At 45.6% G+C, this 24,167-nt stretch overlaps 1 protein-coding gene across 1 annotated transcript in view; it reads left to right on the top strand.

Annotated features, from left to right (window-relative positions):
• Positions 1 to 3,608: 3,608 nt before the first annotated feature.
• Positions 3,609 to 24,167, top strand: part of TMPRSS6 (transmembrane serine protease 6) — a 172,840-nt gene continuing 152,281 nt past the window's right edge. Inside the window, exons 1-4 of the mRNA XM_069231360.1 lie at positions 3,609 to 3,936; positions 5,198 to 5,327; positions 11,114 to 11,253; positions 12,669 to 12,736. Coding sequence (XP_069087461.1) covers positions 3,895 to 3,936; positions 5,198 to 5,327; positions 11,114 to 11,253; positions 12,669 to 12,736 — 380 coding nt within the window. The 5' untranslated portion in view covers positions 3,609 to 3,894. The remainder of the gene's footprint in view (positions 3,937 to 5,197; positions 5,328 to 11,113; positions 11,254 to 12,668; positions 12,737 to 24,167) is intronic.

The following is a 24,167-nucleotide window of genomic DNA, read 5'->3' as shown; positions in this document are numbered from 1 at the left end:
GGTCAAAGATCACAGTCCGCTTTGGTACAGCATCTTAAGCGGCGCAGAAACCTCCATGGTGCCTGTTTGCTGATGCAGCTGCACTGTCCCCCTGGGCCCACTTTGTTGATGCAGCAGCACTGTCCGCTCAGCCTCACCTTCATCTTGTGTTCAGTAATAACTCAGTGGCCTCCAAAATGGAATCCAAGGACAACTATTACTCTGGTTCACTCATACATTCATTGCATCTACCACACAGGCCATATACATAAACAAGCATAACATGCACTTAGGGATGTTTGCACAGGCCTCTGGGTTAGTACATAGAATATGAATTTTACACAATTGGACCAGTAGCTACCCCCCTCCCCAACTTACAAAGACAAACAAGCATTTGCTATGCAACGGGTCTTGCATTTGCTCGAGTTAGAGCAATTAGCGTTGTAAACTCCTAATAAGACTTTTCATGTCACACAAACAGAAAGAAAAAAAATGAGCATGATCGAGCTATGTAAAATGTAGCGCGATCATGCTGAAATTAAAAATCCCAAAAACAAGTGTGATCGCGCCATGCAAAACCCAGCGGGATCACGCTGCGTAGAAAAATAAAAAGATAACATAGTGCAGAAACCAAGCTGAAAACATCGAGCCTCGTAAATTTTCAGTAGTTGGCCGGTGCGATCAAGGAGGGCTAAACACCGGGAAAGGCATGACGTATGCATGCCTTTTACTAATGAAAGCAAGCGGATTTTAAAAGGCAAGCCCAGGAACCATTGAAAGTGGCATGCGTGACATGGGCGTGGTTACAAGCCCAAAGAGAGATTACAACAGGGACGGAGCGCTTGTCCCTAAAAAAGGTCTGGTCACAAAACATGGTAGGCTTCCACCACTGCTCTACATGCTAAACCCATAAGCGGGACAAAAGTCCACAATCAAAGGCAAGCACATTTGATGGGCCTTCATGTGAATGGACAGGTCTAGGCCTTGACACACACAATAAATTAGTGTGAGGGTGGGATCAAAATCAAAACCAGGATATCAGATACTCACAGTGGGCACTCGTGGGGATATGGCAGTACACCCTTCAGAAGAAACTCACGTCCCAACAATATCCAGTAGAGACAGCCCTCACTTATTGCAGGACCCACATCCATCAAAAGAGGCTATTACTATTGTGCTCGCCGTTAGGAAGAGGTCACATTCAAAAGAGGACATAACCACTAAAATTGCATGTCTCAGGAGAGACACCCAGTGCATTACTTTATTTAACTGTAGAAAGACACCACATGTCTGCACTCCTTGGAGGAGACATCCTCTCTGTGCCTCGCCTGAATGAGGATATCACCTCTCATGCCGGAGGCGACAACAGCTCTAGCCCCCACCGCTATGAGACAGCAGAACCTCTCAGAACAAGCAGCATTACTCGGAGGAGACGACCTCTACAATAATCACCCTTAAGTGGTCCCGTTCCTCTAGGGGAGACACAGTGGTGTGCTTTACTGGTTGTCTCCTGTGCTCTGGGGCAGAGGTGGTTGGAGCATGGCTCAGCCCTTGTTTGTGGGCAGAGAAAGGCTGGTTCATTCTCCTGGGTATTGGAGGCTCGCGCGAGGCTGCCTGCACCTGCTCTCACGTGCTGTCATGGGTGACCAGGTCCCAGGGGCCCTTGAAGGGAAGCCGGAAGCGCTATCTACTCGCTGCCAACAGATGGTCGGTTGTAACTGGGTGCGCTTCTCTGGGGTTCGATGCAAGTACGTTCCGCTGGGCAAGATGCGGGTTCCTAGTTTGTACTGGCCAGGATGCGGAGTACGTTGGGTCGAGCGCGCATGCGCAGGCAGTGTGCTTGGCCGATGTTCATAGCACTTTGGGTTGGACTGGATTCAGTGCGATTCCGATGTAAATCGGTTGTACAGAGATGTTTATCTCAGCGCAGATGAAAGGGTTACCTTGTTTCAATGCTAAAGATGCAGGTGGGTTCACTGTACGCGATTCTGATGGAGTTCGGTCGTTTTATTGGCATTTAACAAGGTGTGTCGTTTATTGATTTTGGAGTTATACGAAGTGCAACGGGTCCCCTTTCATTTACCTCACAGCGCTGTCTACAGTCCACTACGTGTTGGGGCGGTTTAGCGTGAGTTTTTACATGTTTATGCTTGAGTCGAATGTAATACAAGTAATTGTGATGGAGCTATCGTTCGTGTGTAGACATTTAAGACATTGAAGGGTTTAAGTATTTCCCCATGTTGGCGTTTTAAGAAGCGCTGTATGTCTTCATTCGTTACTTCGGGGAACTGGGTTCAGTTTATAAACAAACAAAGGTGACCTAGCTCCAGTTTAGAAGCTTCTGCTTGAGTTTGGTTTACAATAAACGATTCCAGTTGAGCGCGGTTGTGTGGCGACATTTACCGCGGCGTTGGGATCAGTGTACTATCTGTCGTTGGTCAGTTTTAGTTGAATTTATGAGTTTACGACGAGGTTGTGAAGAAGTTGGGTTCGCCATAAACAATTCCAATGGGGTTTGGTTATGTGTAGACATGTACAACGCTGTTAGTTTTTTTTTGTATTTGCGTATGTAGTTTTTTATTTTATTAAGCACCTCTTCTTTTGGTTACCTCAGAGCACTGGGTCAGGTTACAAACTGATGAATGTGCGGATAGCTAGAATTTACAGCGTATGCTCGAATTTGGGTCTGTTATATACAGTTTCGATAAAGCTTGGTTATTGGGTTGAGTTTCCAAGCTGTCAATTAAAAGACATCTGAGTTTAGAAGCTGGCAGTGGGGCTGGGTTAACATTAGTAGATTATGATGGTATTGGATTTAGTATAAGTGACTGCGAGGGAAGTTTGTTGTGTTTAAATATGTGGTTGGCGCTGGCTTTATTTCAGATGGTGAAAGCTTGGTGGGGTCGAGTGTTGAAGCTTATTATAAAGTAGGCCTGTGTTGTGTCTCGTTTTGAAGCTCATAGCAGAGCTGGATTTAATATAAGAGGTTCTGGTGGAGATCAGATGTATATCAGCATGTATAATAGCATTGAGTTCAGTTTACACGTTGATGATGGCGCGATTGAGTGTGTTCATGAGTTATTCAGAGTGTATATGCTTACAACAACTTTGGCTTGAGTACAAGCACATATGAGGCATTCTATTAAGTATGGAGTCATAGGAATGCGTTGTGTTTAGTACATGCCCCAGCGATATCACTGGTTTCACCATTGTTGAATTGAGTACATGCAATTAGCGGCGCAATGGCTAGAGTCTAGCTGCTAATTGACCCTATAGATTCGGATTGAGTCTACGTGCTCCTAGGCCTCTGAATGGGTCTTTGTGCCCCAGACAACGTCCAGTTTATCCTAGGCACTGTCTTAAGTACATATAAATGCAGGCAGCATTGGGTTGAGTATAGAGTGAGTAGTGCTTGTGTTGTGTACAAACACTTAAAGGTGGCGTTGAGTTGAATATGTCGCTTTAGAGAGATTGTGTGAAGTACAAACACAAGGTAGAGTTGGGGCACCTTTAGGTGTTTCTTTCGAGTATATGCACGTGAGGCGACGCCGTCCTGCGTCTAGGCGCTTAAGAGAGATTGTGTTGAGAACACACTTCAGATAGAATAGAGCTGTGTCTAGTCAAGGCATTCCCACACCAACTCTAGGAGGTCTGAAGTTCACCGACGCTTCCTGGCCCCTGTCCCAGCGAGAGGTCAGAGAAGGAGGTCAGATATCGATCCGGGTAGGGGAGGGCAGACCTTGGGCCGCTGCAAACATGACTGCACCAGGGCCGTGCCCGGACAGATGAGGGGAGGCCAAGTTACAAAGGTAGCTTCTGCTGCCGGAAGGAAGCGGTCGCACCGACCCAGAGCCCCACGGAACGGGATGGGGCCCCTTTACTGATCCGAAGCCACGCCATCAACATCCGCAGAGCATGGACCCCGGTATCGAAACCCCGGGCCGGGGAGGCGGAAGAGTGAGTAACGCAAAACGTAACTTTATAGAACAGCAATGCCGCGTACAGGGGTAATCCCCGGCACCCAGTGGCAGGCATAGGAAGAGCACAGGATCTGGGCAGAGACGGGGCTCAACGGCAGCGTGAGATCTGGGCCTAGAAGGTCCAGGCACAGGAGAAGCTCAGGTAGAAGAGGATCTAAGGGGGCCCAGTTTGAGGTGAGGCTCAGGGTCCAGGTAAGGAGCTCGGGGAGGTTGCTGGGGGGGGGGCGGCAGGTACAGGTAAATATCAGGGTCTTTCCACATGTGGAGTTTCTGGGGACAAGGTACAGGAGGATCTCAGGGGCCACGGTAAGGGACGATCTCAGGGGACGAGGTACAAGAGGAGCTCATGGCCCCGGTCAGGTGGAGCTCAGGGCCCAAGTACAGGTGGATCTCAGGGTGCCCAGGTACAGGTGGATCCCAGGAGGGCCCAGATACAGGTTAATCTCAGGAGGGCCCACGTAGTAAAGGATCTCGCGGTCCCAGGTAAAGGAGGAGCTAAGGGCCCGGGCACAGGTGGATCTCAGGGCCCCGGTAGAGGTAGAGCTCAGGATCCAGGTAAAGGAGGATCTCAGGGCCCAGGTAAAGGTGGAGGTCAGGGCCCAGGAGGGGTCAGGGCCCAGGTACAGGAGGAGGTCAGGTCCTAGATACAGGTGGAGCTCAGGGGCCGGGTACAGATGGAGTTCAGGGCCCAGGTACAGAAGGAGCTCAGCTCTTAGAGAGTCACGACAAGCAGCTCGGAGGTACAGGAGCAGGTAAATGCCAGGTATAGGAAAGTCGAGTGCCCACGTGCAAGAGTTAGGGTGCCGCGCATGCTAACTATGGGGGTATCTCTAGTCCCAATCACCGGAGGAGACAAGACACGGGGGATAGTGTAGGTGCCGAAGTAAAAGAGGAGCTCAGTGCCAGCTGTAGGGAAAGCACGGGAGCTCCCACGTACAGGAGGCTTGGAAATAATGTACAAAGGAGCTCAGAGCGCCATACAGGGTAAACCCAAGCACAGGATGGTCTAAGAAGCCCAGTGCTCGTGGACAGGAGGAAGAGGTGCCAAGTGCACGAGGAGCTTCGCGCCTCTGTCTGACAGGCGGTGACCAGTGACAGGATTAGGGAAGCACAGTGCCAGTGACCACTGTCATAGGCACAGGAGGAGCTCAGTGCTAAGTCCAAGAGGGGAGTTCAGTTCCCAGGCTGAAGAGACGCTCGGTATGGGTTAAAGTTCATGTCCCCTTCCTGCCCTTCAGACAGGGTCCGAGGAGCTGCACGTGCCGGGCGGGAAGGACAAGAAGGCGGCTCGAGACCTCCTCCGTATCGTCCCCGTTGTGGTCGTGCTGATGCTGGCTGGAGCCGGGGCCCTGGCATGGTACTTTCTGAGTAAGTTTTCTCCATCTGTCGTGTGCGAGGTTCGGAGGAAGGGCTGTGCGCGGGGATGTGGTGGCAAGGGGGCAGTGTGGCTGAAATCATCCTATGTGGATGGATGAATGGAAGGACGGGGGGGGGGTGGTACCTCAGTGGATGAATGATTAAGTGGCTGAATCAACAGACTGGCTACGGTAGCTGGGAGTGAGGGCAGTACAGACAGAGGGGTCAGAGAAATCGATGAATGAGAGATGTATGCAAGGGAGGGGAGAAGGGGGATGACGAAAGTATTTTGCACAACACTCCCGTTTTATTTTTATGTCTGACTAGAAGCAGCTTAAGCTATCTCGACGGTCTCGCCAAAATCATAAATAACAAAAAAAAAAAGTCAAAACCAATAGTTCTAGCCTTGGACATTGTGCAGGTTTTGTTCTGTTTATGCATACGTGCAAACTGCACAAATGTCGCCACTATGTAAAAATAAAGGAGTGGCACTGTAGTTCAGGCACACCAACCCTGGCACTGAAAGGCATTCCTCTAAACAAAATGCTGTCACTAAGTGCAAAACTGCCAATGGAGGAAGTTGACTTACCCATTATTCTATGCTACAGGGGAAGGAAGCAAAATGTGAATGACGTTTAAACGGGCCAGTGAACGAAGAGGACTGTACACAATCCCCAATATTAATGCATGTATAGGCATATTTTAGTACATTTTTTGAAAACATAACAACTAAGCTAAAGTGCCTCTAGGCCAGACCTCAAAAGCATACATACCTACAAATGTAGAGTGGCTTGGGTCATCTCTCTGCATCCCTTGCTCTGATCTTCTGGCTTGCCCACCAGTGCTTACAGCATGGGGCAATGGGTCAGCCCACTTCAGTCCTGGGCTCTCTTCACCACGAGTGAAGGCTTTTTAACTCATCAAACATGCATAGCCATCAAAGGAGAAGTGCTGCTCAGGTCTGTCTCAGTTGTGGTAATACTTTTATTTGGCAACTTTCTTTTTCAATTCTTTATCCTTTATTTTTTTACTTATCCTTGTGGGTTTTAATTGTGGTTTTAGGTCATAATGATGCAGTATCATAGTACTTTTCTTTGTGCCAACAAGAATCATATTTCACTGTGATGTACTGTAAAACTAAAAATCGGTTCCTAGGCCTGTTCTGTGTACACCTGCTTGAAAGGAATTACTATGTAGTAAAAATAAGCAATGTTTAATTTAAAAAAAGAAGTATATATCAAAACATGTAACTGCCATGTTTAGGCAGCAGTTTATTTTCTGTTTTTGTTCCATAAGCAATACAAAAAAGTAGTCATCACACCAGGATGTGGAGCAAAATTGGCAACAAAAAAAACCCTAGTTCACCCCTGAAGCGAACCTGAAAAACAGGTGGAGTTCGGGTAGTTCTTGCACTGTGTTTGGTTCTCCTCCGTGTAGTTCATGTGGACCTCACAGGATATTATTTCACTGTGAGAATTAAATGAGCTCTATGAACTGGACAGTTCCTGGTTTGTTCCCTCCTTAGGCCTCAAATTCATACAGCTTTTAATTGTCTTTTATCAGAAACCTGTTATGGACAATGCCAATATTTACAGTGGGTTTTGGGTCAGCCCACTGCTTGCCAGCAGTGGGCCTTCTAGTCAGTCTCATTTGCTTGCTTCCTATTCAATGGCTTTCTTATGTTTGCCCTTCCACTGGAGCAGAGCTTCTTTACCGTACTTTAATTGGATGACTTGTATCATTCTACTGTTTACATTCTTGGCAGGAGAGTAGCTTAATAAGTGAGACTTCGGTCGGGGGTGGGCGGATTGTGAATCTCATATTCCTACCTGAAAAACCAGTGGGTTGCAGGGCAGAGGGGTGAGATGACCAAGGTTCGTAATGGACTGTTTCCATGAGGAACAGGGGCAGTACTGATTTGCATTAGGTGGGCCTCTGTCTAGAGTGGTACAGTGGGCAAAAAAACAATGGTTTGAAATGCTACTCAAGCGATTGCCACTGTTTAAACTATTTGCAAGCATTCATCCCATCAGCCTTTGGGTGTTCGTTTGGCCGTAGTACGTCTGGAAATCTGAGACTGGTGCAGCTTTCCAAACCTACTACTGACAATGTTTGTAAACTCCAAAAGTAGTAAATCTGCATATATTCAAGAAGTATTTCTATTGGTGCATATGTACTACTATTTGTTAAACCACTCACTATGCAAATTTAAATTTCTGCTCCAAAAATGAGCAAGTTAAAAGCGCTTAGTGAAACGAGAATGATAAAAAAAATGGCACAGACAAAGCAGACTCAACTCAGGGCCCCCAACCCTACTACCAAGCCAAGACTGCATTTGCTTGGCGGGGGGGAAGGGGTCACACCCAAAACTCCACCCTAAAGCTATGCCCCTACCTGTCACACTGGACCTGGTAGTTCTCTGTGGGAACTCATCACTATTGTCACGTACAACACAACAGCCTCTAGTCCCTGACATGGGATCACATATTCTAAATGTATTTTTTCTGCTTGCACTCTTCTTCGTCTCTGCCATTAGAAGCCTTGAGGGTAGAGTTGACACATCGGTGCCTGCAGCCAGGGAATCATGTTTCTAGTCCTCGCCTTTTAAAATCATTTTATCAAGAGACTGATGGCCCCATGTACTAAACCTGATTCACAAATAGAGATGGGCACACCAAGAAATTAATATTGCAAGCCTAGCCATGAAAACGTCCGGAATGAATATCATGTAGCAAACATAATTTAAAAATATGATACAGTCTCTTCAAAATGTGTGTTTTTGACATGCAAAAGCATTTCGCCTTACTGCATCAGGTTATATCACTGCATAGGCAGACTTTTATTAAAAGTAATAGTTTTTAAACATGAACTTAGAAACATTATGCCCCCTCCAAAAAAAACAATGTCATTAGTGAACGAAGAGGCAAGTCATTAGTCATGTAAACACTAAACGTGGCTTACATTTTTAATAAACATGAAGCAATATTCTAGTCTACTAATTCAAACATAATAGGTGCTTGTGCAGCGCACATCCCGAACTCAAGTATTTAAAAGGGCTCTCATATGTGACAATAAAGAAAAGGGAGGCTCTATGAGATAAAATGATAAAATGTTTGCCTTGGATTACCCAGCTTGAACAGGCAGGGATGCCAATATTGGTTTCAGGTTATCTAGGTTCACATTTTCAAAGTTAATCACCCCATGTATATCTCTGTCGACCTCCCCCTCTCCTGTTTACATCAAAGATCACTGTTTTGTGTTTTATTATTGGCATAGGTTGAGTGAAAAGCTTCCACAGACATAGTAGATATGACTCAGGGACCCCAGACCCAACTACCAAGCGAAAAATGTATTTATTTGGGGGTGTCACACCCCAAACAGCCACTCTTCAACTAAGTCCCTGATTCTGAAAGCTACTTTTTCTAATTGTTCAGCTCTCCATGCGAGTGCATTTTTTTCTTGTTTTTTTCTGTGTGCTGCTTTCCCACTTAAATGATGGACCCCCTTCGCTCTCCTTATTGCTGTCCCTCTTCTCCCAGCTCCTCCTCTGCTTCACCTGTTCCTCCCTCTCAAGCTTTTTTTTTCATTTAACACCCTCCGCCCAGCTCCGCTGTTGCTCAATCTGCTCCTCTGCTATTCTAGCTCCACATCAGAGTTTAATTCTATTAGCATGTCCCTCTTCACCTTTGCTCCCCTGTCACATTTTTTTTAAATTTATTTGTTGAGGGTGATGGCCCAGCAGGTGTGCTTTTCTGCCAGGCTGCTTCTTTATTAACAAAAAAAAGGGGGGTGGGGGCTTTGCTGCACTCTATTTTTCATTTTTTTTAATGTACTATTCCAAGATGGCCTTTTGCCATCTTTGAAAAGTAACTAAACCCAAAAGCAAAAAGCAGACATCGTGAAGTATGCACACGCATGATGATGCACTCACACACATACATCATTACATTGGGGCTACCGTAGATTGATGATGCATCAGTATATTCTGAGCCAGCCCACATGTGCACGTACACAACATCACACTTTTTTCTTTTTATTTGCTGATGCTGGTCAGCATCAGCAATAATCATCTTTTTTTCTTTTCATGATGCTGACAGAATTGACGAAGAGCAATAGGTAAGCCAGAAGTTCTGCATTGCGAAATCAATAGGCGTGATCTGTTGAACTGGCAATGCTTGTTCTTTTCTCTCGTAGATAGAAGCTGCATTCACTGAATTTTGTTGCACTTCACTTATAGATAGTGCAAAATAAAAAAAATGCCCAGTCCTAATAGGGAGATGGGTAGAGGAACTTGGAAATGCTTGAAGGGTGGGGTAAGGAAACAGTGGTGGCGGAGACAGTGGGGGATGATGGATTCGTGGGAGATGAAGAGGGCAAGCCTGGCAGGAGTACAAGCATTGGTAGAGTGTTGAGGCAGTTATGAAGAGATGTGTGCAGCGTTGAGAGGAATACATTGGTTCAGAGATTCGTTAAAAGATGTTGGGATCAGTGGAGCGATGGAGCGATGAAAGGACAGGTGGTAAGGTGGCTCAATGAATGGAGAGATAGATGGAGGGAGGGGATCGAGAGATGGTGGTATGGAAGAAGGGTCAGAGTGATGAAGATATGGATGAATGGATTGCAGGATTGATGGGAATTTTATGTTCCCTTTGGGAACTGCATTGTCCGCGGTGACCCCTAGAATCCTGTTGAGTGGTACTTGGAACTCATAAAATAAATATCACAGTTGGGAGGAGATGCGGCCTGTGGGTCTACTGGAGTCATCTTAGGGTCCAAAGTGGATGCAGAGTTGTCATGTTATCAACAAAGTATCGGTGTCACATCTATAAGATCCCCTATGCTTTAATAGTTACCTGTGAGCCTTTTGGAGGAAAATGTGAACTGGCAGATATCTCTCACTTCTCTCCTACCGAGTTATCGTCCAAAAAGATGGAAATGCTAGGAGTCATAAAACCCTGTCAAATCATCTCTAATCAGCTTGTGGTATTTGCACAGCCCTGCCTATAGCCTGAAATCATTGCACACAAGTTTAAGTTTCACACTTTCAGGGCTATTCACAAAGGTAACTTATACTTGTGAATATGTTATACGTGTAAGTTTACTCATACACTTTTGAGCATCTTTACTTCTTTTCCCTGTTCATCATTTATGAGTGTACCATTACGCAAAAATGTAGACTTATATGTCTCCACCCCCGAAAGAAGGATGGAGCCAAGCTTACAAAGGTCAATTACTACTGCCAAAAAAAGAGAAGTAATAGTCCACATCACACTTGGCCACACATGGTCAAACACTGGTATTGCAACACCCTTGCAAAAAAGTAATGGAGACAAGCAATTAAAAAAGAACACTATAGGAAATAATGTTAAAGTAAATTAATTCATTTCTACTTGTAAATATATATGTAAACTGAATTGTGAACAGGGCATGCACCAGAAATTGACATTTTCATTTTCTATCTTTTTATCACTGAACTACATGACAATCCAAGCGCAGGCTTACACTCTGCACCAGCAACAAATTACCATGTTTTCTAGGCCCTGTACTTGCACCATTTTAAAATGTACAATTATCATGTGAGAGTAATACCAGGCCAGGCCTGTAGGCTATACAAAATGAAAAATACTTATGAAAGCCTTGCTCCATATGTCAGACAGATCCAGGAAGCTAACAACAAGGGTAATGGACACAAGAAGGTGGAATTTAAAGTAGAAGATGGACTAGAGCATTTGGAAGAGGAGGGTTCTAAGAAAGGAGAAATAATGAATGCTCTGACCAGGGTCTCTGTTGTTTTTCAGACTACAACTCTCCATCTGAGCCTCTGGTGAGCAAGATTTTTGCCTGCAGCTTGGGGATCCAGAACCGGCAGCTAAGCCAGGACCTTACCCGGCAGGACAGTAGAGCCTTTAAAGTGGAGGCTAGCAAAGTGCAGAAGATGGTGAGAGACAGAAGGGAACCAGGGGTTGTGATCTACAGCTGGGACAGGAGATCCAGCGCTACGAGAGAGGCACCTGTAACCACAAGAGATGAAGGGAAGCTGAGGCTGTGATTTAGAATGCAGACAGGGATCATGAAGTGATATGTCAGAGAAAAGTAGGAAATGCAGGAGGAGAAGGGTGCACTGAACCAAAAGAGAGGGGAGAGAGAGAAACATAGAACCACGAGATAGGAGGGAGGTCAAAATAGGGTTGTATCCTAGAGTTCAAGGGTTACATGGGGCCACACAAGAGGAGAGGGAGGAAAACCTGAAACCACAAGAGAAAGAGAAGAGATCTTTAGAGCTGTGGTCATCAGCATAGGGGGTGAATATGGAGAGATGTGTCAGAGAATTATAGTATATGGAGGAGTGGAAGGTGGCATCAAAGCACACGAGAAGAGAGGGAAGAGATGCTGAGGCTGTCATATAGAATGTAGGAAAGGGAGTCCTGGAACCACACAAGAGGAAAGGAAGTGATCCTTAGGCTGTGATCTACAGCACATTGAGGGAAGTCTGGACCACATTATATGGAGCAGAACCTAAAATCAGAAAATAGGTGAGGACCTCAAACCTTGATCTACAGCATAAATAAAGGAAGAATAGATGTGCACAATGAAAACAGAGCACAGAAATGTAAGGGAGGAGTGGGGAGCATGGAACACAACAGAGGAGGGGGGTGGAATGGAAACCATAAGGGAAACTGGGACCACAGTAAAGGAGGGGAACATTTCAATACAAGAGAGAAGCAAGGAGAAACCTGGGAATGGATGGAAGGAAAATATGGAACACTGCTTCAGAAGTAGGTGGGTTATGAAACATTAAAGCAATGTGGAGGTACATAGACCTGTAAGTGAGCAGAAAGATGGAAACCGGAACACAAATATGGAGATGTAGGGAAACATGGAACCTCAAGAGAGAAGAGGAAAGACAACATGATCACAAGGGTAAAGGAAGAATAATATGAAGCCCCATCACAGAGTACCTGGGACTGTGATACAGACAGTAAAGAGGCAAGTAATGGCAAGATGCATCAGAAGAAAAGTGTGTACTGGAACATGAGATGGCAGAGGGAGGGGAACATAGAACCAAAAGAGAAAGAAAGATATGTGAAACATATAAACAGAGGGAGGGAAACATGGAACCAGGCAGACGAGTAGAGGGAATTTGAAGATGAACATGGGATAGAGTACATTGGAATAAGAGGGTTGAGATCATGTATCAAAGGAGAGAAGGAGGTCTTCAATTGCTAGAAAGACAACAGATTTGACCCTCATGTCTTCATTCTTAAAGCTAAGCTCCTGTTTCAACAGCAGACAGTGTAGAATGTGAACCAGATTAGCCAAATAATGAGTTCTATCCTTTTGCCATGATTGCAGGTGGGAGACTTGGTCCGAGCAACAGAACTGGCCCCATACTTTAACTCCAGCACGGTCTATGCATTCGGGTAAGGGTTCCTTGCATCAGTGTGTGTTTTGTGCTCTCTTGTATATGCTAACTGGCACATCTACTTCTGATGAGTCTGCTCCTTTTTCTATTTCTCAGCAGCACAGAAACTAACAGCTCAGCACATCAGAAAAATAATAAAAACATATATACCATGTACCAATCATGAGAAACCTGAAGTGAAAAGGATACACAAGTAACTGGGAGGTGAACACCATTCATTGACATGAAATTGCTTCTACTTGTGATAGTTTTCAGGTGGTTTCAATAGTGAGCAATTATTAACTGACACAACCTAATCGCCAAAGATAAGACCATTTTACATTGGTCAGACGTACTTAACTAAATGATGAAATACTTAAAAATAAAAGTAGCACTAGTAGCACCTGAAATTGCCCCAAAAACACCCTGTAGCAAGTTAGTTTAATGTGCAATCAATTAACAAAAACATTCACACCACAATAACATAGAAGGTATACAGTGTAGTCATATACTGGCCTGAGAAAACAGAAATTAAAAAGGTGTTAGAAAGAGGTGTTAAAATGCACATGAATACAATCATCATATATAACACTCTATTTTAAAATTTCAGTTAAACAGACTAATAAGAAAAGATGCACAACTAAATGTCATAGAGGTATTAATAACCACCTACTTTTGACAAATGATAAACACTTAAAAACCTGATACTTCTTAGGATCAGTTGCAACGTTTCACAGGCAGGCCAGTGGCGCTCAGACTGCAGCAAACACTCTCACTAAATGTAACTGTTGCAGCAGAGCCCTAATTATACTGAGTGTTAAAAGAAAAAAAACACCAGCTCTCTCTCCTAGTAGAGTCCTGGCATAATCTGCACAATGGCAAACACCTTTTTCAGACCAGCAGAGATTGCGCGGCATACGCAAAGTAAATTAAAGGCATATTCTTTATTGCTCCCACAATGCTGACGACACTAACCCTGTCCACCCATGATTTACAGCAGCACAACTCATGGATTGCATACAGAATAAATCTAAACCCAAGAAGACTTAGCACCTTAGCACTTTTTTATCAAAAGAAGTTCATTACCTCTGTGGTCTCAGGTCAACATAAACAGAGGCATTATATGTTGCTCGATTATATGAATCAGGAAGCAAACAGTCCTGCGTACAGGAAAACAAAGACTGAGAATAATTACTTGCTTGTTTTAAAACGTTAAGTCTCAGGTCAATTCACTTTGTTCTATAATAGAACTTGGAGCATATGCCCAGATAGCTTGTGTCATAAATACCGCTATAGAGACAAAGGACTTGGATCTCTAATATGAAAGAAGTATTACACATGAGCTCCATATGCTACATTGAAACGTTTTCTGACACCAAGCTGTACTCTTAAGCAAGGATGTGGAAGCGAATTAGGTAGATGGAGGAAAAATTAGACAACTTCACAATACACACAATCAGAAACAGATAAAGGTGTCTGCAAATACTGAAACACCAAATACCAAGACTAATAATTTTAGCTCATCCCACCTCCACTAAAGAGAAAGCAGTTTGGACAGGTAGCAAATCATCTAGGGCCTTATTTAAATGTTGGCAGTAATGGGTCCTCCACCATTTTTTCGACTGAAACCCTGTCTGCTGGCTTGGTGGTCTACCTGCCTGATTTAGATGTTGTTGGTCCTCTAAATGATTACCTGCCTGAGTACCGCTGACTCCACCAAGGATTCTCATCTGCCTCCATGGTGCCATAGGAAAGAGTGGGTGGTGGTGGGACTCTAGCCACACTTACTGCCGTGCAGATTTGGTTGTGCCTTACTGCCAAGCAAAATGTGGTGGCCTGACCTCCAGTTCTGACTTGGCGGATTGGGGAGGGAAATGGGTGAAAAGTCATCTTTTTCCCTGATTCCACTTCTGTTTCCGGCTGGACACGACTGGTCAACACCCTCTGTCACTGCTGCCACTGGATCATGGAGAAAACACAAATCTTGTCGCTGGACACGAATGTAGGGAACCTGCATTTAGCTGTGTATGTTTTGGGGTCACTACACATGAGCTCGAGACCATTGCAGACATATACATGTCACAGTCATGTTTTTTGATTACTGTGACATGCATATGTCGGGGACACGAGTGGGTGAGACACGGATGAGGACACATTGGTACACAACTCATATCGCACACATCCAGAAATGTCATTTTGGTGTCAGTTTTCATTGCACAGGTACCTGTACCTGTCATGTTGTGCTTCGAGTTGTGTGTTAGACAGTACGTGTATGTGTATGTGTGATGCGATTGGCTGGTTGAGGTGGATGAGCTGAGGTGGGTGATGTGGTTGTCAGTATGTGTGCCACATGCATATGGCATCGATGTTGTTGCATCTGTTGTGTGTTGTGTTGCTGTGTAAAACATTCAGGTGAGTGTTGTTGTGTTTCAGGCGTTGTTGTGATGTGTATAGTTGTGATGTGTGTGTGTGTTTGTGGCGATGAGTGCGTAGTTGTGCTGAATGTTGTGGTTGTGTTGTGTGTGGGTGTAGTGTCAATAGTGTGTGTATGTTGTGTCATGGATGTATGTCAATGTGTGTTTGCAGCATGTATATGTAGTGTTGTGGTGAAGTGGCAATGGATAATAGTGTGTATGTGGTGTGTTGTGTGTAAGGCAGGGGGACACATATGGCAAAGGTACAGTGTGTGTGACTTACCTGTATTCCACAGCCACTGCCATTGTCCGATGTCCATTGGGTCCCGCACTGTCCTCCCTCCATCAGAAAACCGCCACCAGTACACTGCCTGCAGGACTGTAACATCTATATACAGCGGGCAGAACACTGTCAACTTCACGGTCTTCCCGTGTCCATCGCCATGGCGGTTTGGCAGTAACACCGCTAAGATCTATATCAGGCCCTTAATCTGTCACGGTGAAGGTGCAGGGAGAGAAGGTTCCAGCAAGCCGAGGCATGTCCATGAAGCCACCTATCACTGATGCACTGGGCAAATGGAGAACAGGCTGTGGAACTCCATTGATCTCACTCCATAGAGTAGTTAGTCACAAGGTGTCAAGCATTAGTGTTGCACAGATATATTCTCATTTGACACAATGGGCAGATTTGGAGCTAGGCAGTGTAGTTTGTTGGTGATGTTTAATTTGACTGATAGGAGGCTGTTAATATGGCAGCCAAATCATTTGGTACCGGTGGTGTAAGAAGGGGAGAAAAGTTTGGAATTATCTGTGAATTGCCAGGTTTGTGTCTGTTTGTTATGATTGATATTGGCTATATTAAGGTTTAGATGCTTACCGTTCAGGTTTGAATGAGGGAGTCTCATCATCTGATGCAACAGTGAAATCTACCAAAAAGATTTTCATCATCAGTTTACAGATTAGTATAAATTCATAGTCTGCCTAGTAGAACCCCCAGGTCCTCCAGGTAGAGATTAAAGAAAATGGGGAACAGGCTTAGTGGATCTCCACATGAGTTGGATGGGTCAGGGATTTGGAGGGTTGCATTTACAGGAGAAATTATGGATTGAATTGAATGAAACTGTCTATTTTTGTGCCCATGCGTTATGTAAAATGGGTAGAAAGGGGGCTGCTGTGAACCCTAGAATGGTGAGGAGGGAAGAGCATCCATGTTGAGAGTTCATAGGGGGTTGTAGCGCGGCTTCTCGTGTCAGGTGTTTTCTGAAAAAGGACAGATGAGTAACAGATCGTTATTTCCTAAGTTTATTAAAGCAGAGCTTGAGTTTTTGATGGAGGGCAGAATTGAGTATAGTTTAGGAAAAACGGGAACGCACTGTGATTAAGGTGGTGTTGATATTAACTGAGGGAAAAGCCTTCCTTGACTAGTGTCTTGTTAATAGAAGGATCAATGTCCTCATCATAGCTGAAGACTTCAAGGAAGATAAATTGTTTTTGACACCTTTAAAGACGTGTGTGTTCCATGATGCCTATTTGTATATCCTATTAGGTGTGGGGTTAGGTGTGGGACATTGTAGAGGCAGTCATGCGGTATTATCTCTTCATTTTGCAAGCAATCACAGCTTATTAAAGCTCCTTAGTAACTTCTATAACTTTTTTACATTTGGGATTTTAAAGTGACAATAAACTACCTGTATTTTCAATGAACAGTGGCAACCTATTTAATACATAATGTTATTAATGGCTCTGTAACAAACACTACTCAAACCAATCAATCACACAAAGATTGCAGGAGGAGTTGGATGCAAAGCAAAAGTGAATGTTCATCCATCTTCAGATGGGGAAACTCTCCATGAAGCTACCTCTCACAACACCTTCAGACTTTGTCTCAGTGGAGAAAACTAACTAATGAGACACAGCTGACATTGGAGCCTTCTCCAGCTCCTGAGCTCAGGGAAAATACAAGGTCATGCACAACAGCCCTCTCCCCTGTATACCACCTTTTTCTCATCTTTCACAACCATCACCACTTCCTTCACCACCAAACACCACCTCGCAGGTTACCACCTCTATTGCCTCCACACTCTCCAAAGAGGCCACTCCACTCCTCTTATGGGGAAGGCAGCCTCTTTGGCTCTGCTGACCCTTTCTAGGCAACAATTGACCTGGTGCCCACAGATGACCTGTGACACAACCAAATGTTAATCTCCCACAGAATCCAGACCTGGACCATTACACTATTAAGGCATCTCTCTCAGATGGCACCACAGCATGCTACGAGGTTGTCAAACAGGGCGGCCAAAGTGGATATGGATGTCCCTCAAGAGGAAGATGATTTCCTTGTGGAAACAGTCTTTACTTCAGAGCGAACTGTCCAGTTCCTTCCACTGTTGAAGGTCATGTTCAAATCAGCCCCTGATACTATCAAGGAGCCTGTCAAGGCCAAGGTGCTAATACCATGGGTAGAGAAAAAGTACTAACTTTCTCCCAACAACCCACCTTACATCAGGGGTTCCATTCCACCAGACTCCCTGGTCATCCATACACCACTCAAATATTCTTCTTAGGCCACAGGTGACGCTACCCTGCCCAGTAGGAAAGCAAGAGGCTAGATGCTGAAGGTAAGATGGTAGCAGTAGGGGCCACTACCCGCTAGAGGACAGCCAGCTTCATCTGCCTCCTTTACTGCTTTGACAGTGGTTAATGGGAAGAGAGACATGAGCTAGTCATGCATCTCCTGAAGGAATTCAAAAAGAGGGGTGAGAAAACTGTCCCAGAGTGGAAAACTATTTCCAGTGCCACCATCTAGGAGGGTCATAACCAGTGTCCTAATTAGGTGCCACATGTGGCTCCACATTTCAGGCTTCAAGCCAGAGGTCCAGCAACATCTGCTCTACCATCCTTTCGATGTAGACTATTTATTTGTTTGTCCTGCAGGTTGATCAGATGTTAGAGAAAATCAAGAAGGACACCAAAACCACTAACACCAGGGGTGTCCATCAGACTCCATCACCTAGGGCTTTCACAAGCAACAATACAGGGCAGGCTTCAAAACCGATTCACCAGCCCCAAAGTCTCTCATACCAGAAGCACCAGCAGTCATACCACGAGCAGCTGGCACAAGGGTACACTAAAGGTCATCAAACACACAAACGTTTGATGGGAAGATGCTTTAAATAAGTCTAACCATGGGCAATCGTTCAGGGTAGCATTCCAACCCATTGTTCTTTTGCCCACCATGTCACCTTAGAGTAGACCCAGACATATGCAGATCGGTTTTGACCTGCTCCAATAGGAACAGCTACCAATCCAGGTCTTCTCTTAACTGGAATACAAGCAACCAAGACTGGTTTCACCCTGATTGGGGCTCTTCAGTTTGATGTAACTTGGTACCAGTGGCACAGTGAGCAAGGGACCCACATCTGGTCATACCCTTGACCACTTAGGGTTGTACATCAAACACGCAAGAGGTGATGGGAGGATGGTTACAATAAGTCTAATCCCTGGCAATGGCTGGGGGTAGCATTCCAACAAATTGTTCTTTTGCCCACTGTGCCACTTCAGATTAGACCTTGCCATATGCAAATCAGCCTTGACTCTGCTCCAATAAAAACAGTCTAGCCTGAACTGCCAAGCCAGGTCCTCTCTGAACCAGAACACAAGCAACCTAAGACCAGTTTCGTCATGATTCTCTTCAGTCAGGCGTAGCTTGGCTCCAGTGGCCAGTGAGCAAGGGACCCACATCTGCAAGCTAGGTCCTGTCTAAACCAGAACGCAAGTGACCCAAGACTGGATTCCCCTGATCAGGGCTCTTCTGTCCAGTGTAGCTTGGCTCCAGTGGCAAAAACAACAGGGAAAGTAACAAAAGAGGTTCCGGCAAAGGAACCTCCACCTCCAAACATTGAGTAGTCCTCCTCTTCCACTGATCACAGGACACCTGTTGGGGAGTGACTCCAGGATTTCCTCCTTTGCTGACAGGAAATCACATCAGACAAGTGGATGTTAGCAGAAATTAGTCATGGCTTCTGTCTAGAGCTTCTAGCATCCCTCTCAACCTCCCACTCTAAACCCAGGCCCCTAGCAGCAACTATTTCATCCTTCCACAGGAAGCCATCAAGCGTTCCTTCTGTACGGTGGCCATAGAGCCAGTGCCACTCACCAATGGGGTAAGAGGGTCTGTGCCCTTTACCTTCTCACCCCCAAGATCAGTTGTTCCCTCAGACCCATCTTGGACCTCACGCTCCTAAATTACTACATCCTCTCCGAACACTTTCATATAGTCACGTTGTAGGATGTTATCCCTCTACTGCAACAAGGTGATTTTATGACGGCACTAGACCACAAGGATGCCTATTTCCCCATGCCCATCCATCCTGCCCACCTGTGCTACCTCAGCATCATGCTAAGTGGTTCTCATTGCAAACCAGGGTATTTCTCTTTGGTGTTATCACTGCTCCAGGGGTCTTCCCAAACTGCGTACTAGCCCCCCTAAGAAGGGGGGATCCCTGTTTTCTCATATCCCGACGACCGGCCTATCAAGAGTGCAAGAAAGAAACACTGCCTAGCAGACACCCAGGCTACCATCTTATTCCTAAAAAGCCTGGAAATCTCAATAAATGTCACCACTTTCCACCTACAACCCCCTCAAATCCAGCCCTTTCTACAGGCAGTGCTAAACTCATCAGAGCCGACACCTCCCCAAGCCCACAGCAGGTGCTAGCATTCCAACAGCCCTTAATGCTTTTTCAGCCGAATTGTCAATTCTCTTTCAAAACTGGGTCTTTCTGGTTCTGATGGCTTCCTGTTTTGCCATAGTTCCCCACACCCAGCTCTACATGCGCCTACTACAACAGTGTCTCTGGGCTCAACAGTCAAAGCCAAAGGGTCAGTGGTAAGACAGAGTGTTGGTAAGTGCCAATACCCATCACTTTCTGCAGTGGTGGAACAGCAAGGGCAGGCCCTTCTTAGGCCCCATTCCACAAGTCACCATCACTATGGATGCCGTTCATGCCGGGTGAAGAGCATATCTGGAACACCGGACCATACAAGCTGTGTGAGGTCCTCATCACCAGGGCCACCACATCAACTACCTCAAGCTCCTAGCCATACATCTCACCCTAAAAACCTTCCTTACTCTCTTCTGGGGAATATTCCATTCATTGACATAAGTAAAGCCGCTACTTGGTCAACCTCACAGACCTGCACTAGGCATTATTGTGTGGATAACTTAGCCGGACAACTAGTACTATGCTAAATGGTCCTCAGGATACTATTTGAGACATCTGCATCATTCACACGCTAGCCAGTTCTTGTAAACAGGTACTGTCCAATAGCACATATTGTGAGCTGAAAAATGTGTTATCTGGTAGGCACCTGTTCGTAGATTGTAGTGCTAAAGATTCACATGCTCACACCCCACACCCTCCTTCCTTGAAGCATGTGTCTGTGATCACAGCTTTCGTTCTTTTCTAATTAACTTCCATCATCATACTTCTTTACTCACCACTCAATATTATTCTTACCTGCTGTACAAAAAACAGTCTGTCATGGAATCCAAGGCCAAAAGGCTTTCTTCGAATAAAAGCAGCTTGCAAACGTCTGAGCCTAATACTAAATGGTAGGGGGGTTGCAGATCATGTGAAGCTACAGCACTACACATTATGAACAGATGCTGACAGGGTAAGTAACATTTTTATTTTCCTGCAAAGACAAAATGAGAAAAAACACAGTTTCACTAGATATTCCACCCAACTCTACTGTTTTGATGATTTAAGTAAAGGCTGGTTATTCATCAAACAAATGAAAAATCTAAACAGAAAAACCAGAAAGGGAGCACCCTGCCTCACCCTCCAGTATGCAGTCAGGTCCAATGCATCATGCAGTCTAAGTTATTTTTTTATCCATAAAGTAAACTATAGTTTTTCACCTCAATAGGTGCAGCAAGTGCTGTAAATCTCTGGACACGTGTTTCTGGGTTCAGCCCTTCATTAGCAGAGAGCAGCTTTGTCTGTGGGATTGCTGGAAATGCTGCCAAAAGTCCTCTCAGGTTTATGTACCACTCACTGACACGCAGGTTCTCACCCAGAGCATGTCAGCTCGTTGGCTCAAGGGAGCCTTCTTAAAAAGAAAAAACAGAAAAAACATGAAGGGAGCACCCTTCCTCACACTCCAGCATGCAGTCAGGCCCAATGCATCATGGTAAATGCAGTCAAAGTTCGTTTTTTATCTATAAAGTAAACTATAGTTTTTCACCTTAGTAGGTGCAGCAAGTGCTGTAAATCTCTGGACACGTGTTTCTGGGTTCAGCCCTTCATCAGCAGAGAGCAGTTTTGTCTGTGGGATTGCTGGAAATGCTGCCAAAAGTCCTCTCAGCACCTGCACGCCAGTGAGAGGTACATAAACCTGAGAGGATGTTTGGTAGCATTTCCAGCTACCCCACAAATGATGAGTTGAATTTTCTGTTGCACGGCAGGCACTGCGTTGATTTTCCAGTCGCAGAATGGCTGCGTCATTCCAGTTCGGCTGTGCATCAATCCGGTAGGACGATGCGTCGAATTTGCTGTCACATGGCAGGCGCTGCGTCGAATTCCCGCTCTGGAAGTCAGGCTGTGTCGTTCCGGTTCAGCTGTGCGTCGATTTCTCGGTCGCAAGGCAGGCTGTGCATCATTTCCGGCAAGCTGTGCATCGATTTTCGGCACACAAGGAGTTTCCTGAAGAGATCAAGTCTTTTTGGCCCTGAGACTTCATAAAACTGGAGGCAAGGTCAACCCAAGCCCTTGGAGAGCACTTCTCAGCAAAGTCAGAGGTCAGCAGGGCAACAGCATGGCAGCAGTTGTTCTCAGCAAAGCAGTCCAGATGTGTCCTTTGGGCAGCCAGGCAGTTCCTCTTGCCAGGTTGCAGGTTCAGGTTCAGAAGTGTCTGAGTTTGTGATGTCAGAGACCTAGTTTATATACCCAACATGCCTTTGGAGTGGTTTTGAAGTGCAAAAGTTCTCTTTTCAGTACACATCTGTCTGTCTGGGTCCCAGTAGAGGGTTTGGCAGTCCATTGTGTGAGGGTAGGCCATGAGCCTTTGAAATGTAAGTGTCAGGCCCTCCACCCTTCCAGCCCAGGAAGACTCATTCAGTATGCAGATGAGTGCAGGTGTGACTGAGTGTCCTGTGTTTGTTGGTGTCTGGGTGAAATGCACAAGGAAGCTGTCAACCAGCCCAGACGTTGATTGGAGACAGGCTGTAAGGCACAGCTGTTTTTTAAACGCATAGAAATGCTCACTTTCTAAAAGTGGCATTTCTAAAATATTAATATAAAATCCAACCTCACCAATAAGCAGGATTTTCTATTACCATTCTGGCCATACTAAATATGACCTGGTTACCCCTTTCTGATCAGAAGTTACCACTCAAACAGTATATGGGGGCAGTCCTAATGCTAGTCTATGAAAGGAGCAGGCCTCACAGTAGTTGAAAATGAATTTAGAAGTTTTCCACTACCAGGACATATAAAACACACATGTACATGTCCTGCCTTTTACCTACATAGCACCCTACCCACTGGGTATCCAAGGGCCCACCTTAGGGGTGACTTGTATGCAGAAAAAGGGGAGTTCTTGGCAAGTACGTTTAATTGCCAAGTTGAAGAGGTAGTGAAATGCAATGACAGGCCTGAGACATAGTTAAGGGGCTACTTATGTGGGTGGAACAACCAGTGCTGCAGGCCCACTAGTAGCATTCAATTTACAGACCCTGGGCACACGTAGTGCACGTTACTAGGGACTTACAAGTAAATCAAATATGCCAATTGGCAATGAACCAGTGTTACCATGTTTAAGGGAGAGAGCATATGCACTTTAGCACTAGTTAGCAGTGGTAAAGTGCGCAGAGTCCTAAACCCAGCAAAAACTGTGTCAGAAATGTGGAAGGAGGCAGGCAAAAAACTGTGGAATGACCACCCTAAGGCTGTCAGGTCTAACATGTGCCCCCGCAGCTGAAAGTGGGGAGAGCTACAAAACCCCTTGGGAGCCCTCATCGCTAAGGTGGAAGAATCTGGAGAGACCATCAGCATTGGCGTGGTCAGTCCCCGGGCGATGCTCCATCGTAAAGGCCATCCCCTGTAGGGAAATGGACCACCTCAAGAGTTTAGGAGTTTCACCCCTCTTCCGCATGAGCCATTTGAGTGTAATGTCATCTGTCTGAACCCAAAAGTGAGTCCCAAACAGGTATGGTCTCAGCTTCTTCAGTGTCCAGACCACAGCAAATGCTTCACTTTCAATGGCACTCCACCTCTGGTGCTGTGGTAATAGCCTTCTGCTAATAAAGGCTACTGGTTGGTCTAGGCCCTCCTCATTCAGCTGTGCTAGAACTGCCCCTATGCCATGCTCTCAAGTGTCTGTCTCCACTATGAACTCCTTGGAGTAGTCAGGGGCCCTGAGCACGGGTGCCGTGCACATGGCTTCCTTTAGAGAGTTAAAGGCTTTGTGACAAGCCTCTGTCCAATTCACCAACCTAAGTTGTATGTTGAATGTTAGCTCTGTTAAGGGGACCACTATGGTGCCATAACCCTTAACAAACCTATAGTAGTACCTGGTGAGGCCTAAAAAGGCTCTCACTTCTGTTTGGGTTCTAGGTGGTTGCCAGGCCGTGATTTGAGGGGCTGCACCTTGCCACCACGGAACCCTGCCCAATCTGGCACTTACTGTCCTTGATTGTCAGGCCCTGCCTGTTGCAGGGCCTGGAGCACCTCTTGGAGGTGTAGCAGGTGTTTCTCCCAGCTGGGACTGTAGACAGTAATGTTGTCTAGGTAGGCAGCGCATAACACATCCTTCCCAGTTAGGACCCCGTCAATCAACTGTTGGAAGGTAGAGAGGGCATTTTTCAAACTAAAGGTCATCACTCTAAGCTGGTAATGTCCCTCAGGAGTGGAAAAAGCGGATCTCTCTTTGGCCCCCTCACTCAAGGCAATCTGCCAGTACCCTGATGTGAGATAAAAAGTACTGAGGAATTTGGAAGTGCCTAGCCTGTCCACAAGCTCATCAGCTTGGGGG

This window comes from Pleurodeles waltl, chromosome 4_2 (genome assembly GCF_031143425.1).
Source record: "Pleurodeles waltl isolate 20211129_DDA chromosome 4_2, aPleWal1.hap1.20221129, whole genome shotgun sequence".
Lineage (NCBI taxonomy): Eukaryota > Metazoa > Chordata > Amphibia > Caudata > Salamandridae > Pleurodeles > Pleurodeles waltl.
The sequence above is the reverse complement of the archived record's forward strand: the minus strand, read 5'-3'. Positions and strand labels throughout refer to the sequence as shown.